This window comes from Odocoileus virginianus, chromosome 4 (genome assembly GCF_023699985.2).
Source record: "Odocoileus virginianus isolate 20LAN1187 ecotype Illinois chromosome 4, Ovbor_1.2, whole genome shotgun sequence".
In the NCBI taxonomy this organism is placed as follows: domain Eukaryota; kingdom Metazoa; phylum Chordata; class Mammalia; order Artiodactyla; family Cervidae; genus Odocoileus; species Odocoileus virginianus.
The window spans coordinates 29,189,770-29,205,331 of NC_069677.1; the positions used below are offsets into that span (position 1 = coordinate 29,189,770).

A 15,562-nucleotide genomic window follows, 5' to 3' on the forward strand; every position below is an offset into this window, starting at 1 on the left:
GCTATGAACTAAGTAGATCTTTGTCCCTGTCTGCTAATGTTCCAGATGCTATGGAAAGAGCTTCCAACCATTCATTGTCTTGGTGGACTAGCTCAGGATGCCACAGGTTGCTACAGTGCTCTTTCTCCCCAGTGCATGTAATTTGCTATTTAATGCCTATTGCCTGTGCTGGAGTAAACTCTTTGGAGGAAAATGTCTACTGTGGTGACTACTTTATCTCCAGGGGGTATCTTTGTGACCCACTGGAGATAATAAAAAAAAGTTTTATTAATGTTTTCCTCCAAGAACACTTTCTATCTGTTTAAAAAAAAAAATCTCTCCATTATATCTGTATATGACCCCAGCTATGCTAAAAAAAAAAAAGATTTAAGAAAATTTCTCAGATTTCTTTATGGATGGTGGGATTATCAGTATTTCTTGTAACACTTTCTATATTTTCTAGAAGTTTTTGTATATAATAGAAAGGAGAAAATAAAATAAAACTTACTAGTGTTGAAAAATAACATGTGAAGTCTAAAAATACTGAACGTAAAGGTACGTGGGTGTAGCATCATTAACAATTTCCTCTGACAAGACTTATCTGCTTCCATGATCCTTCCCCTTCTCCTACAAAACTGAATGGTTCATGCAAGCAGGGACTCAGGGATAGGACATCTTTCTCTCAAACACTCTGGCAGAATTATGAGGTGGTAATTCAATTGTTTCAGGAATCCTCAGATCAAAATCTGCAAGTAAAAAAAAAAAATCTGCAAGTAGCTGGGTGAGGCAGCCCTCTTCTGGGGAAATAAGAAAATGCAACCAAACCAAAGGATGATGGCTGGATTGTAAAAAGTCCTTAGGGCACAAGATTATTCAAAAGCTATTCACTGAAAATGAATTTTTGAAGCTAAAAGTTCATTTTGGAAGTTGAAGCATTAAGTATGTCTAAAGTCTCTGAGCTTCAACTTCTCATCTGTAAAATGCAGAAAGTAATACTACCTCCTAAGGTCATTTTGAAAATAATGTGAATAATGTGCAGTTATTCAGCATAGTGCTCGGCAGACAGTAAATGCTTAATAGACGACAGCCATTATTTTAGCTTTTACTCATTTCATAATTTTTTGCAGTGATAATTTTACCTTGTGGAACCTCTCCAGTGTTTACAAAATAAGACCCTAAGGAATACTGCATATTGCATCTAAAAAAAAAATGAACACGTGTATATATTTAAAAAGAACAATTTATGGCTAAAAACCATGAAAACATTAAAGTTTGAGATCTGTTCACTGAAAAATTGTTTATTAAGATGTTAATATTTTATATAGTTGATGCAACATATGTATAACTTAAAATTCTGAGTTGCCCTTGAGTAGTAATCCAGGTATCTATAACCCTCACATGTATGTAAATTGCATATTTCCTGATATTCAACATAGATTTCTCTAACTTCCATTTATCAGACAAGTAAAACATTAATCTTTCAAAGCTACACCTTTACGAGTTCACAATTCCAATTTCTCTGAATTTTTTTTTATCATATTTAAACCTTCTTAAAAGAGGAAACAGAAAGCCCCAAACCAGACACCTGAATCTGCCTTTCACAATATATATCAAATCATCATGATGTACACTTTAAACATCTTACAACTTTATCAGTTACACCTCAGTAAAGCTGAGGAAAAAACTGAAATTGCACACAAAACAGCCTTAATCTGAACCAATATTGAGAAACAGAGCAATGAAAATGATCTTTTATCACACAGAAAAAATACAGAATATATTTAGTAATTTATTTTCACCTAAAGACAGTATACTTTGTATTTAGAGAAATTAAAGATTAGTTGTCAGGTGTTGCTTTTGGAGAACGATCAACAAGTGCCTTATCGATGGTCGGATACTGAAACCAGGGGCCATCGCCTCTTGCTCGCATTAATCTTCGTACTTCCAGCTCCTTTAATCTATAAGAAATAGAATAGTGATGTTGTGATTACAGCATTTCCAAATATAAATTTAACGAATTATCTCTGTAAAGAACAACCATTGGAGAGTCTTGCTTTTGTGTAAAATATAATGTCCCGCCACAGATCCATGTGTATGCATATATCTGATAGACACCTATAAGCAAAATTTGACACTTATTTTGGCTTTTATTATCTTGCTTTTGAAGTTAGCCAATGAATATTATTTCTAATCACTCAAGCATCACTTGAAATGATAATGAATTCTCTCCTCCTGTCCCTATTCTTTGTCTGGGCAAATCACTTTCACTTGAACAGTGGTAATGCATTTCCTGTCTTCTTGCCTTTTAAATGTTAGGAGAGTCATTTACAGAATGTCTACTATTATGACTACCTGTTGTGTCAAATGCTAGGAATTAAAAGAGGAACAGGCCTTCCTGGAGGAGCGCACATGCTGTCTATACTGGCTGCCCATCACTATTAGGACAGAAAACCTTTTGAGAGCAGGGACGGTATCTCATTCACCAGCCACCAACATCACACTGAGCCTGGTCAACACTGGACAGACCATCAATATTGGTAAAGAAAAGGAAAAGCAGGATAAAGAAAAACGTTCTCCAACTCTAAGATCTACTTATTCATTCTCATCCTTCTTCACAAACTGAATAATCTCTGCTCTAGAAATATAGGTTCCTTCTTTCACAGCCAAGCCTTTGCATAAACTACCACACATTCCTGGAATAATCCCTTTTCCATCAGGCCTTTTACTTTCCATTTTTATAGACTACATAGATACTAACTTTATATCACTGGAAGTTTATCATAGTTATTTATTCACTTTATTAACCTTAACCAGCTTACCAACCCAATCTATGACAGATAATATATCTCTGTGGTAGTATAAGATAATATATTTATTAAGAAACCATATTTCTCTTTTGGGGGGGATTAAATATAATCTTTTTTCTTTTTTACTCTTTAGAATGTAATTATTCAAAATGCAAGTAATTAAAATATTCATCACAGAGGACTGGTTAAACAAATTATGGTTCACCCATATAATGAACAGCCTACACAACTGTTAAAAAGAATGAGGGAAATCTACATACATAGTAACATGGAAAGGAGAGAGCAGATATACTGTTAGGTTAAAAAAAACAAGGTATAAAATGAATATGTGTAGCATCTTCCCACTTCATTAAAAAACAGAAAAAAGCATTTGTGACTGTGTATATATACACATGAATAGGGTATTAAAAATTGTGGAGGATCGAAACTAATAGTTATCTCCCTACGGAAAACAGTCCCTTCCTATTTTATGCCTTTCATTTACGCTTCAGTTTTCTACACACCTAAACATCTATTTTTTAAAAAACTGTAGATACTCCCCATTCCATGCTCACACTGGCATTTTTCTTTTAGGGATAAAAGTCAGGGTCCTTTACTTTGTTTTGAAATTATTCAGGATCTCCATATGTCTAAGAAATTTTAGAATCTTGTGTTTTACCAAAGGTATATGTCTGAAGTTCAAAAATGTCCAAAGTTAACCAAATGGGAAGCATAATGCTGTTTCACACTCTTAAATACTTAATGACAGTTTTATATGGTAACTACATGTACATGTAATTTTACATCCAGAAAACAAGCTAATCATATGTTCATTTAATCATTTAAATATTCTTCATTATCACAGCAATTTTTGTAAACTACAAAGTTATAACGAACAGGAAGTAGATCAGTGTAGCCTGGGGTCAAGAGCAGAGGAAGGAAGGTTGATTGAAAGGACAGGAAAGAGACTCACTAGGTGATCAAAATGACCTGCTGGTGGTGATTACAGTTTGCTTTTGTCAAAACTCACTGAACTTAATTGGTACATTTGATTGTGTGTAAACCTCACTTCAAATAGCAAAATAAATCTCAAATAAGATCATATTTAAAAGTAGCAAAAGGAAATATGAGAAAACATTACAAAAATAATTTGACACTTGTATATTTACTTATTTTGTTACTCCCAGAGACATATACATGACATACAATTCCAGAAGCTAAAGAAAAAGACTGACAAACCTAACAATAATTAAACAAATAAATATATACAAAGTAATTAAAGTATCAGTATCTAGTAAGTGTTCAAAATATATTAGGTATTACTGCACTTTTGTTATCTGAAACATAAAAACACTATGTTGCAAAAAAATTCTACCCTGTCAGAAGACAAATGACAAGCCAGAGAAAACAAATCTGCAACAAAAACAAAAGGGGTTATTTTAATCAATGCACAAGTTAGTAGAAAAATGGGCAATTTATAAAAAAGAAAAACAACCAATAGACAATGAAAAAATACAGAATTGAAATGATGAGATAACATTTTCAACTATCTTACGAGCAAAAATATTTAGGTTTGATAAATTCCTTTACTGGGAAAGGTATGGAGAAACAGAATTACCTACTACGTATTGATGACAGAAAAGACAACTGGTACAACTTTTAAAGAGGAATCTGACAGTAGCTATCTAAAATGCAAAGCATGGGCTTCCCTTGTGGCTCAGTGGTAGAGGATCTGCCTGTCAATGCAGGAGATACAGGTTCGATCCCTGGTCTGGGAAGATCCCACATGCCTTGGAGCAACTAAGCCTGTGTGCCACAACTACTGGACCAGTGCTCGGGAGCCCGCATGCCCTACTACTGAAGCTCGCGCACCCCAGAGCACATGCTCTACGAGAGAGGCTACCGCAATGAGAAGCCTGTGCATCACACCTGGGGAGTGGTCCCTGCTTGTCACCACCTACAGAAAAGCCTGCACAGCAAAGACGACCTGGCACAGCCAAAAATAAACAAATAAATTTTTTAAAAATGTAAAGCATAAATTTGGTTAACAGAGCCAGTGCTAGGAATTTATATTCCAGATATATTGAATAAATATGCAAAATATATGCATAAGGATATTCAGCACAGCACAATGTACAATATCAAAAAACTTGAAAAGAGCCTAAATACCAACAATAGGTCCCCTACTGGTTAAAAAAGTTAAGGCACATCCATGCAGTGCAACCATTAGAAAGCATGGAGTATATGCTATTACAAGAAGATCATCAAGATACAGTAGGCCCTCCCTATCCTTGGAGGGCTGACTGTTCTACACCATTTTATACACAGACTGGAGCATCCTCAGATTTTTTATATCTGCTGGAGGTCCTGGAACCAATCTCTCACAGATACCAAGGGATGACTATGTATTTACATGAAATGAAGAAACCGCACAGAACAGTGTTGGTAATAGGATTCCATTTGTGTTAATACATTTTGTAAATGATATATATTATATTTTTAATGTATAAAATTTTTTCTAGGAATGTATACAAGAAATCATTATTAAATAGTGGTCACCTTGAAGGTTCAGATTGGGTGCAGAAGAAAAGGGAATTGTGGAGAGAAGGGGAAGGAGAAGGCTGCTTTGCATTTAAGAGTCAGGACATTTCAAAAAAAGAATTCCTTGTAATCTGACAGAAATTATCTTCTAATAGTCTCCTAGTCTCCAATACATCATCTCTACTCTAAACAGACTGATCCTTTCGCCATCTTCACCGTTTTACACAGAGCATCTTACAGTGTTAAAGAAATAGTTTTATTCAATTTCTTCCTGTGGTTTGCAACTGTAGGAAAGGATTTTCTTCCCTACACTCTGCTCCCCACCCTTCTTTTACCGTAATTCAGCCTTTTCAGCTTCAATTTGAAGGATAGCCATTGTTCTTTCATAATTCTTTTCAGGAGCATCAAAGAAAGTTCGGGCAATCCATCTTGATATAGGATGCTACAAGAGAAAATTTGTTTTAAGATTAGTGTCTAAAAAGTATGTCGCTTTTCCAATGTGCTGTTTTCCTAAAATGATCATCTCAGGTTAATCAGTAACACTTTTAAGTAATTCATTCTGTAGATACCACATTTGTCTTCATTTACAGGTGAGCAAATTCTACAAGGCTGTACAGTTACTAGGTTGCAGTGTCTGGACTCAGGCCAGGCTGACTCCAAAACTTTGCTAATTCTTATTACACTATGCTCTGAGTATCTTAAGTGGCAGATTTCAGAGTGAAAGTGGGGTTTGGTGATCCCAAAATGGAGCTGTTTTTACCAGTGAGCAAAGAGAAGCTAACTGTATGGCTTTACCTCAAGATTTAATAATGAAATATTTCTTTTCTAAAATATAATTCATTCAGAAAACAAAACATGGAAACACACACTGTAATCAAGGCCATCTTACTACAACACTTGTAAAGACAGAATTAATCTGGGACTGTAGTAGCAATGACAGTATGGTAAAATGATTAATTCATAGTACAGGCTTTGCAGTCAAGACCCTCTAGGTACCAATACCGACCCTATCCCTGAAACAGGTCACCTACCTCCTTTTAAGATTCAGTTTCCTCAGCTTTAGAGTGGGAAAAATAATAGTACGATTTACATGGAATGAGATAATATTTGCAAAACACTATCAAAGTGCCTGCAACACAGTGAGTATTCAACAAATGACAGCCAGCATTAGTATCAGGACAATTTTTTCCTATGGTGTAGAACATAGGATAAATTCTGTTACTATGCTAGATTAATAACATAGTACAAAGTCAGTCTTTAAAAAACCATAAAGCTTAAAGTAATACAACAATGCAGATAATTACCCAAAGAAGTTGCTTATAAAAAGTGAACACAAAATGCATCATTTACTTGATGCAAAAAACTGAATTTAAAACTGTATCACAATTGCTAAATTAAGCTATTAACCAGTACATTGACAAGGCACCTAACCCTGAAAATAACTGTCAGTGACCTATACCAACCTTGAAATATTCCCAGTGTTCTGGGACGTAGCCTTCTGGAATTTCTGCTAACTCAGCTTCACCTGATAAGAGAAAACAGTGATGTTCAACTTTAGTAACAGTTTATGTTAATTCTTCACCATTTAAATAAGAAACCTATCTCTTGTGGTTTTAAAGAACCTTCTGTTTTGTAGCAACAAAGATGTCTAATATTTTAAATTCACTTCAATCTGGTGGAAAATCATTCACTATTTTTTAAGATGTCTTCTATATGTAAGGCTTTGCATATAGGCATTATACAAGAGTTCTCATTTTGTTTTTATTTAGTGTAACAAGATAAACTAAAAAACAAATTATTCCTTTGAGTTTTCCTAAAACTCGTAAACAAAATATTCAAGGATTCAAGTTTTAGAAGTACTTCGAGCAGAATTTTCCAGGAAAACCTCGTATTTACTGTCATTCACAAATCCATTCTTTTAAGAAGATTATAACTTTCTATATTCCAGGATGGATAAAAAAATTTATTCTATCCCTCAGCTTGTCTTCCACCTGTATTTCTGTTTTCCTTATTCAGACTTATCAAAGCTGGTTTGAGAAGGCGGAAGAAGTCGGGTCTTTAATGTGGTCTATAGAGTCAGTGACCTTAAAGGTTTTTTGGGGGAAAAAATTAGAAAAAGAACCACCGTACATTACTGCAGATTAAGATTTGAAGTGAATTCTCATGCTTAAGTTTTTTATGTAAAGAACTTTTCCTTCTAATAGCCATAATTTCTTTTTTATATTAATGTACACAGGTCTTAAAAACTTACTAGTCTAGTCGATGGGGAAGATACTCACCAATGAATACATTTATCAAAGTTATGCCAATTGCTACTGGAATCCCAGTCAACAAAATGTAGAATCTCTGTTAAGATTAAAAAAGAAAAAAAAAGTTTTCACATAACTGTTTCCTATCTTTCCTCACACTCAACTGTATATTTGCTTCACTCTCTGAGATCAATGTTCCTAAACAACAAAGAATTTAAAAATCATCTCAAAATAATGGAGTTACATATTTAAAGAAGTCCTTCAATAAGTTCTTTGCTAATTTAAAGAATATTTTAGTAATACAAATAATTATTACCAAATGAATCCAATTTCAGTTTTAAAATTTATAGACTGGGAGGGGGGGCAGGGCATTTCAAAACCCCATAATCTTGAGAAGAAAGAAATAGTTCAATTTATTCCTCCAATATGTCTGAATTTTTCTTGAAAAAAGGAAAGTCTCACTAATTTAAAAATAAATTCAATAACAAGCCAGACCTTACTACAAAATCTCAATATTTTTTGAGAAAAGGAATATGCATTTACAAAACAAAATCTTTTATAAAATGAAAGATGTTTTATATAGGAAAAAAATTCCTATTTATACGTAGAGTTTAGTTCAACAAAAGTTTTAACTTACCAGTAATTTCAAAAAACGTCTGTCATAGAATCCGGAAGGCTTGATGATAAACAGTCTTTTCCCATGGTCTCCACTGTGTCGCACAGGAGCTAAAAATATTAAGTTGCCCTGTTATACACAAGGTTTATATGGATATATTGTTATATCTGGAGATAAAAATCAGATTATAAGAAAATTTACATGCATAAATGTTTAATGTGAATCATGATAAAGCATCTCTTCTCTGCCAAAATATATATGTGTGTGTTTAAGATGTACTGTCCTAAACTTTAACTCTCATTTTTATTCAACATTTTCATCATTTTTACTCGTCAATATTCAAAATATTTATTGAAAAAATATCTAAATGAATATTTGAATTTGTTCCAGTAGCAGGTAGGAAGATCAGACACTCTTGGTGGACCACAGAACTCTTTGTTTATCTCTGCAATAAATATGTGCTAATGCTGCAAAAGAAATTAATTTAAATTGCCACATATGATGAAGAAATATACATTAGGGACTTGATGCAAAATAAATGGAAAGATAATTATTCAACACTTCTCCAGCAGGAATTTGAACTATTAAAAGAATTTCAGTCATAATAGATGTCAGAAAGATTGTACCCACAGCTCAAACTTAAATGTCAGGAATGACCTCCCCCTCCTGAAATCTACTGTTTAGACCCAGGTGACATCTTATCCTCTAAGAAACCAAATGCTTCCCAACCAAGATGAGAACTCTCCTACCTCTGAACTGCTGTATACTCTATTGGTGTGCAAACCTGCTTTAATTGCCCCCACTGAAATGTAAGTACCTTGAAAACAAGAACTGTCTTTTAAAATTTGCTATCACCTCCAGCAGTTTGAACAAGGAACTTAGAAGGTTAATTCACAAGAGAATTAGAAGCTAGCATGAATTTACTAAGTATAAATCATACTACTAAGGCCTCTAAATTAACAAGAGAATTTGACAAGAAAGTATGTAGTTCGATAAATCATTTGAAAGACACAATAGAAATTTTTGTGGAGGAGACTAAAATGGGTTGGATAATAGTACAAACCACTCACTAATTCAATATTATTTAAGTGCACACTATATACAGGTCTTTGCTAGGTATATAGCATAAAAGATATATAGATCCTGCTGGGAGAGAAAAAGTAGATAACAAATTACAAATCTATAAGGACAACAAAGGAAAGAAAGGAATACAGTCTCAGAAAAGAACAGGCCCTAATTAAAGTTCCTCTTTAGACAGGTTGGTGGAGTCTAGGGGAGTACAAGGATTATACATTATAAGTACATTATAAGCCGAGAGAAGTAGCAAGTTAAATAAAATTGGTAATGGGCAACTGGTCATTGGGCATCCTGATCATACCCAAAAGGTACAGATTACTTAATGCAGTAACCTGCCAAAGGGTTCTCTCGCGATTTCTATGAATGGCCTAGATGAGGTGGAGATGGTATTTCTGACATTACAGAGCGAATGCTTTAAGAGTAGCTACCACACCAATGATGAAATAGGATCCTCCCCAAATCCCTCCTACTGCATTTACAAAAGGCTGAATCTCGAAGGATTAAGTATAGTAAGTGGGAAGTCCTGTCTGAACCATCCAGAAATTTAGTTGCTCACAAACTTAAGAAAAGTCACTGGTAGAAGTTCCCTGGTGGCCCAGTGGTGAGGATTTTGGGCTTTCACTGCTGTGGCCCAGGTTCAGTCCCTGGTCTAGGAACTAAGATCTGGCAAGCTCTGTGGTGAGAGCAAAAAGAAAAAGAAAGAAAAGTCACTGGTGTCATGTGGTTACCAAAAAACCTCAAAGGTAATCCAATCTTAATCTGATGTATCAGAAATACAGGGTCAAAACAGAAGGAGCCCTCAACCCACCTCTTAATTAGACCTGCTGAAGCGTGTCCATCCCAGAGTACACTGTTTTAGAGGGACAATCTGGAGCATGCCCCCAACACCTTGGAAACTGACCTGCCGAAAGAACGGAAGCTTACTGGTCTACCAAAAAGAAGTCAAGACAAGTGTCTTTAAATACCTGAGGGCTGTCAACTGACAGTGGCTGTACTGAACCGAAAGGAAGAACTAGGATCAATGTGTGAAAGACTGTTTTTAGCTTAACACAAGAAAGAAGTTTCTGACAATTTCAGCAGTTGAAAATAAAACTGAACTGCCTCTCCAACCCCCACTCTGAAGTTATTTGAGTGTCAATAATGGAATATTAACAATGCATACTACAGGGGATTGGCCTAGAAGATTTCTAAGGTCTTTTCTCTCAAAGAATCTGACAGATGGATCCTCTTAGAATAAAAAGACATATCTTCCTACTGATCAATCTCAATGGTTTCCTTCCATCATCAAGAACTCCTTTCTGCTTTCACGTTTCTGCCCTCACTTTCCCCTTTGCCTGAAAGCCTTGCCTTGGGCTCTCTGAATGGCCACCGCCTCATTCCATCCTTCAGAGATAAGATCAAATGTCACCTCTTCAAAGAAGTCTTCTCTGACTACCCTATCCAAAGCTGGTCACCTACTTATTCTCCTTAATGTCATTTGGTTACTTCTTCTAGAACAAACCGCTAAGCTGAATTATTCAGTACTGTATCTCCAGTGCTCTTTAGTGTCTGCAAGTGGCAGGAGCTCTCTATCGCTGAATTTACATTTCTTAAGTAAATAAAAAATTGGGAGGGAATCCTTCTTTAGGCCCTGAAAGTAAATCCAGAAGAGACAGTATAGTCTCAACTTTCCCTTTCAGACAGAAACACATACACACACAAATACACACACACAAGGATTAAACTCTATGTGGGGTTTTAGGGACAACTATTTATGAATGCAAGTATTAATAAATACAGAAACTATAATATGGAAGAAAGCTTGGACTGGTTGCATTCTAGCAACATTAAACAGTAACGTAAACTTCTTGCTTTCTTCTTGCTTTCCTACTGTTGAACAACAAATATTCATGTCATTAAATGTACCAGATAACTGTTATATTATTAACTGTTCTAAAAGATACCTCATAGCACTAAACTCTTTTCATGATTTGTTGTTGTATTAACAGTAGGAGCATCTGCTTACAGTCTAAAATCACTAGCGTGAACACTGCCTACAACCAGCTGGCTGGCAGGATTTCTGGAACCCAGATCCTTCTGCCACAAAAACAGGCATTTTCTACCACTCTCTAAAGCCTGGAATTTCTCAATTAGGTATTCATTAATTATGTGGAAGGTTTCAATAACCATTTTTTTAATGCAAATAACTTCAGGAAAGTTATGTTGTGGACAACTGTGATACTTGTGAAGATCAAATAGTTCAATGTAAGATTTTTGTGTGTGTCTCTAAGACAACCCCCAAAGCTAATTTTCTTTCCTTCATTCTCTGACTATTCCCAGTTAATTGTACCACCAACTCAATTACCCAAGCTAAAATCTCATTTGTCTTCCTACACCTCATCCATCAGTTGTCAAGGCCTCTTGATTCTAAAATTCAAACTTTCCATTTCTCTCCATGCCCACTTCACCTCATTGGCTTAAGTAATCAACACGCTTGATAAGTCAACCAATATTCAGATGCATCTTCCTAAAATATCCTACTGATGCTGCTCTTCTGCTGAATACTCTTGGCTGCCTACCAAATTGTTAAGATACTTTGGCTTTGTATTCAGCGTGTATGTGCTAAGTTGCTTCAGTCGTTCATATCTGAATCTTTGCAACCCCACGGACTGTAGCCTGCCAGGCTCCTCTGTCCTTGGGATTCTCCAGGCAAGAATACTGGAGTGGGTTGCTGTGCCCTCCTTCAGGGATCTTCCCAACCCAGTGATCGAACCAGCGTCTCTTACATCTCCTGTATGGGCAGGTGGGTTTTTTTTTTTTTTTTTTTTACCACTAGCGCCATCTGGAAGTCCTTTTGTATTCACCCCCTCCCCTAATGGGGTCCTGACTTCCCTTTTTGCAGCCTTCTCTCTCAAAACCTACCTATTCCAAAAGCCCCATTTTCAGATGTATCAGAAAACACATCCTTTACTTTTCTGACAGTTACACCTCTTAAAACTGTCCCTAGAATCTATTAACATGCCCCATCATCCATGTGTGAACTCAGTCCACGCGACTTTTGTTTATAAAATCATTTTAATACTCTTCTCAGGTTTTAAAGTCATAACATATGGACATCAGCCTTCAACACAAAAGTTCTCTGCAGCTGAGGAGAGAACTTAAGCTTGTTTCTAGAATCCACTGATGTTTGACATTTAATAATTTAATTAAATAGAACACTTTAATCTGTGCTGAGGGTGATGATAACATGGCAGTACTAAAGGTTTAAGAAAGTTGTGGCCACAGGGCCTTGAAGAAGGTAATGCTTGGTGCTGCAGATCCTCCCCACTCACTCTTTACCACTACCTTTGAGGTAGGTTAAAATTATCACTCTCTTTTTTTAAACAGTTCTTATGGTAAGATACATTTATTTCAAAATAACATTTCTAGAAAGATGCAAAATCATGCGGAAGCACATCTCAGGGTTATAAGTACTTGTCAGTGAGAATAAGACTGGTTTTATTTCCCTGTTAAGTCAACAGAATATAAGCACATTTGTAGTAAAAATCCTCTCTTAAAAAAAAAAAGAAATCCTCTATTTTTAAAGATAAAGAACTGTAGGTTCAGAGTAATTAAGTGTCTTTTACTTAACTTCCCAAATGAGATGACCCAAATTCACAGAATTATTGAATTCTGGAGCCAGAGTTGAAACCTAGGCAGCAGAGACATTGCTTTGTCAACAAAGGTCCACCTAGTCAAGGCTACAGTTTTTCCAATGGTCATGTATGGATGTGAGAGTTGGACTGTGAAGAAAGCTGAGCACCGAAGAATTGATGCTTTTGAACTGTGGTGTTGGAGAAGACTCTGGAGCATCCCCTGAACTACAAGGAGATCCAACCAGTCCATCCTAAAGGAGATCAGTCCTGGGTGTTCACTGGAAGGACTGATGCTGAAGCTGAAACCCCAGTACTTTGGCCACCTCATGCGAAGAGTTGACTCACTGGAAAAGACCCTGATGCTGGGAGGGATTGGGGGCAGGAGGAGAAGGGGACGACAGAGGATGAGATGGCTGGATGGCATCACCAACTCGATGGACATGAGTTTGGGTAAACTCCGGGAGTTGGTGATGGGCAGGGAGGCGTGGCATGCTGAGGTTTATGGGGTCATAAAGAGTCACACGACTGAGCGACTGAATTGAACTGAACAGTTCAGCTCCAGAGGAAACAAAAGCAGGCAAGGTCGTCTACTCTGCTGGATCTTACATTCCCAGAGAGGCAGCAAATGCGTGCGGGCGCGCCTGTATGCGCTCAACTGCTTAGTTGTATCCAACTCTTTGTGACCCCATGGACTGTAGCTGGCCAGGCTTCTCTGTTCATGGGATTGTCCAGGCGGGAACACTGAAGTGGGTTGCTATTTCCTTCTCCAGGGGATCTTCCTGACCCAGAGATCAAATCACGTCTCTTGCATCTCCTGTACTGGCAGGTGGATTATTTACTACTGTGCCACCTGGGAAGCCCAGAGGCAGGCATAAACAATATAAAACAGATTATGAACTTTTATTCCATAGTGACAGATTAGGCTTCACACACAAAATACCTTTGAAAACAGGTTCACAGCTAAAACACAGTAACACTCACTATAGCTATTATATCCTTTTCTGCTCTTGAGTGGAAAAGGTGTAGATTACCTGCAAGGATCCTTCCAGAACTTCAAGAACGGGGAGTAGTGTATAAACAGAATCTAGGAGTGAAATTTTACCTCTGTTTATCTCCAGATAGGCATGATCAAACACTATGGGGCAGCAGGGGGTATGTGAAGAGGATATGTGTAATCAGAAAAGACTCACAAAGGATTTTTATCAAAGAATGTGAGCACATGTGGCTTTGTAGCAGGTTCAAATTCCTGCTGGAAATTCGTTGAATACCATTGGTCCTTTCCATCATTTTTCCACTAAGTCCCTATGTATAATGCCTCTTCATGTGAAATGACATAACTCAAATTAAATTGGGAGAAGAGCAGTAAACAGAAAAAGATATTTTTAAGTCAGAGAAGAACCTTTTCTGCCTTTAAATTTCACTTCTTCTGTATCTACATCTATTGTATAGGACAAATAGCTTACAGCACATTTTCGATTAAAAGGATTAAATGAATATCATTAATATCTGTATGGTGTCCAGCACATAATACATGCTCAATAAGTGTTAGCTGTTGTTATTATTATTCAGTTTAATACAGTAGTGCATTGTTTTTGTAATAATTGAGTCACAGTTTCCTCATCTGTAAAATGGGGATAATAACATTGTATTCACTTTGCAGAAACCAAGAAGGAATCAAATAGACTGAATGCAAAGCATCTGATGCTTTGCTATTAATATTATGATTATTCATTCCCCTAGAGTTCAATCCACAGTCTCCAAGAGGCTCCAAATAAACCTTCCACGACTGCCCTGACTTTCCTAGGACCTAGGAAAAGACCTATGATCTTCATATAGATCCCTTCCTCTCTAAACAGACATTAAAAATAACTATTTTGTGACTGCATTGATATAAAACGAATACAATTCAGGCTAGATTTACCATCACATACGCATTAACATTACAGTCCTTTACCTTCTGATTTTAAAAGAAATGTAAATGAAAACATTTTCGTGGACACCTGAAAGTAACATGAAGGCGGATCACTGTGCCTAGAGAATGAGTTAGCCCCGAGCTCTCCACCTGACCATATATTACCACTTAGCATCGGCAGGATCCTCAGCAACATGACTTCCCACCTTGTGAGAGTAAAATCTAGCGCAGGTGCAAGATACAAAGAATCGTGTGCCTGAGAAACAGAGGTCTTAGTTCTTTGCTTTCTAACCTCAGCTTCATGCACAAATTAGCAACAGGATAGCTGAATGACTAAGTGCCACAAAAATTCTAATTAATTACTTAAATACGATCGACCTCATTACTTCAGGAAAGCCCTAAGTTTCCTCACACAGCCCATGCCTCCTTCTCACAAACCCCAAGTCCTCAATTTATTCCCGGCTCCCTCTGGATTCCACCAAGGTCACCCGGGAAGAGCCCTCCATCTCTCCTCCCGCGTTCCCTAATCTCGCTTTCTCCCAGAGCCAGTACCTACCGACAGTCTTCGGGAGGTCACGGGTGAGGAAGCCTCCGAATCCAAGTCGAGTGCCAAGACGACGGCCGGACAGAGCGGCCACTGCAGAAACCGAAGCCCGATGCAAAAGACTCATGGCCGCCATGGCTACTACGGGCAAGAGAACAGCGGAGGAGAGTAACGGAGTCCGAGAGAGCCAATCTTCCAAAGACGGCGAAGCCGGAAAGGGGCCATGTTGACTGAGGGCAAAGCC

At 36.9% G+C, this 15,562-nt stretch overlaps 1 protein-coding gene across 2 annotated transcripts; it reads right to left on the reverse strand.

Annotated features, from left to right (window-relative positions):
• Window positions 1-1,261: 1,261 nt before the first annotated feature.
• On the reverse strand, window positions 1,262-15,552 carry NDUFB5 (NADH:ubiquinone oxidoreductase subunit B5). Of its 2 annotated transcripts, XM_020879181.2 has the most exons (6): window positions 15,331-15,540; window positions 8,193-8,281; window positions 7,586-7,652; window positions 6,770-6,831; window positions 5,642-5,748; window positions 1,262-1,937 (listed from the first exon to the last, which is right to left on the reverse strand). In XM_020879181.2, exons 1-6 carry the CDS (start codon window positions 15,452-15,454, stop codon window positions 1,817-1,819), a joined length of 570 nt encoding a protein of 189 aa, XP_020734840.2. In that variant the 5' UTR covers window positions 15,455-15,540; the 3' UTR covers window positions 1,262-1,816. The 2 variants fall into 2 exon arrangements, with proteins under 2 accessions (XP_020734840.2, XP_020734841.2); XM_020879182.2 differs by lacking the exon at window positions 5,642-5,748 and having other exon boundaries at window positions 15,331-15,552.
• Between the last annotated feature and the right edge of the window lie 10 nt (window positions 15,553-15,562).

What these genes read in the sequence shown, in the direction of transcription:
- NDUFB5 (XM_020879181.2), bottom strand. Translation starts at nt 15,454, where the DNA reads ATGGCGGCCATGAGTCTTTTGCATCGGGCTTCGGTTTCTGCAGTGGCC. An exon ending in GACGTTTTTTGAAATTACTG is followed by an intron (nt 7,653 to 8,192) that starts GTAAGTTAAAAC and finishes TAATCTTAACAG; the next exon opens with AGATTCTACATTTTGTTGAC. An exon ending in AACACTGGGAATATTTCAAG is followed by an intron (nt 5,749 to 6,769) that starts GTTGGTATAGGT and finishes TTTCTCTTGTAG; the next exon opens with CATCCTATATCAAGATGGAT.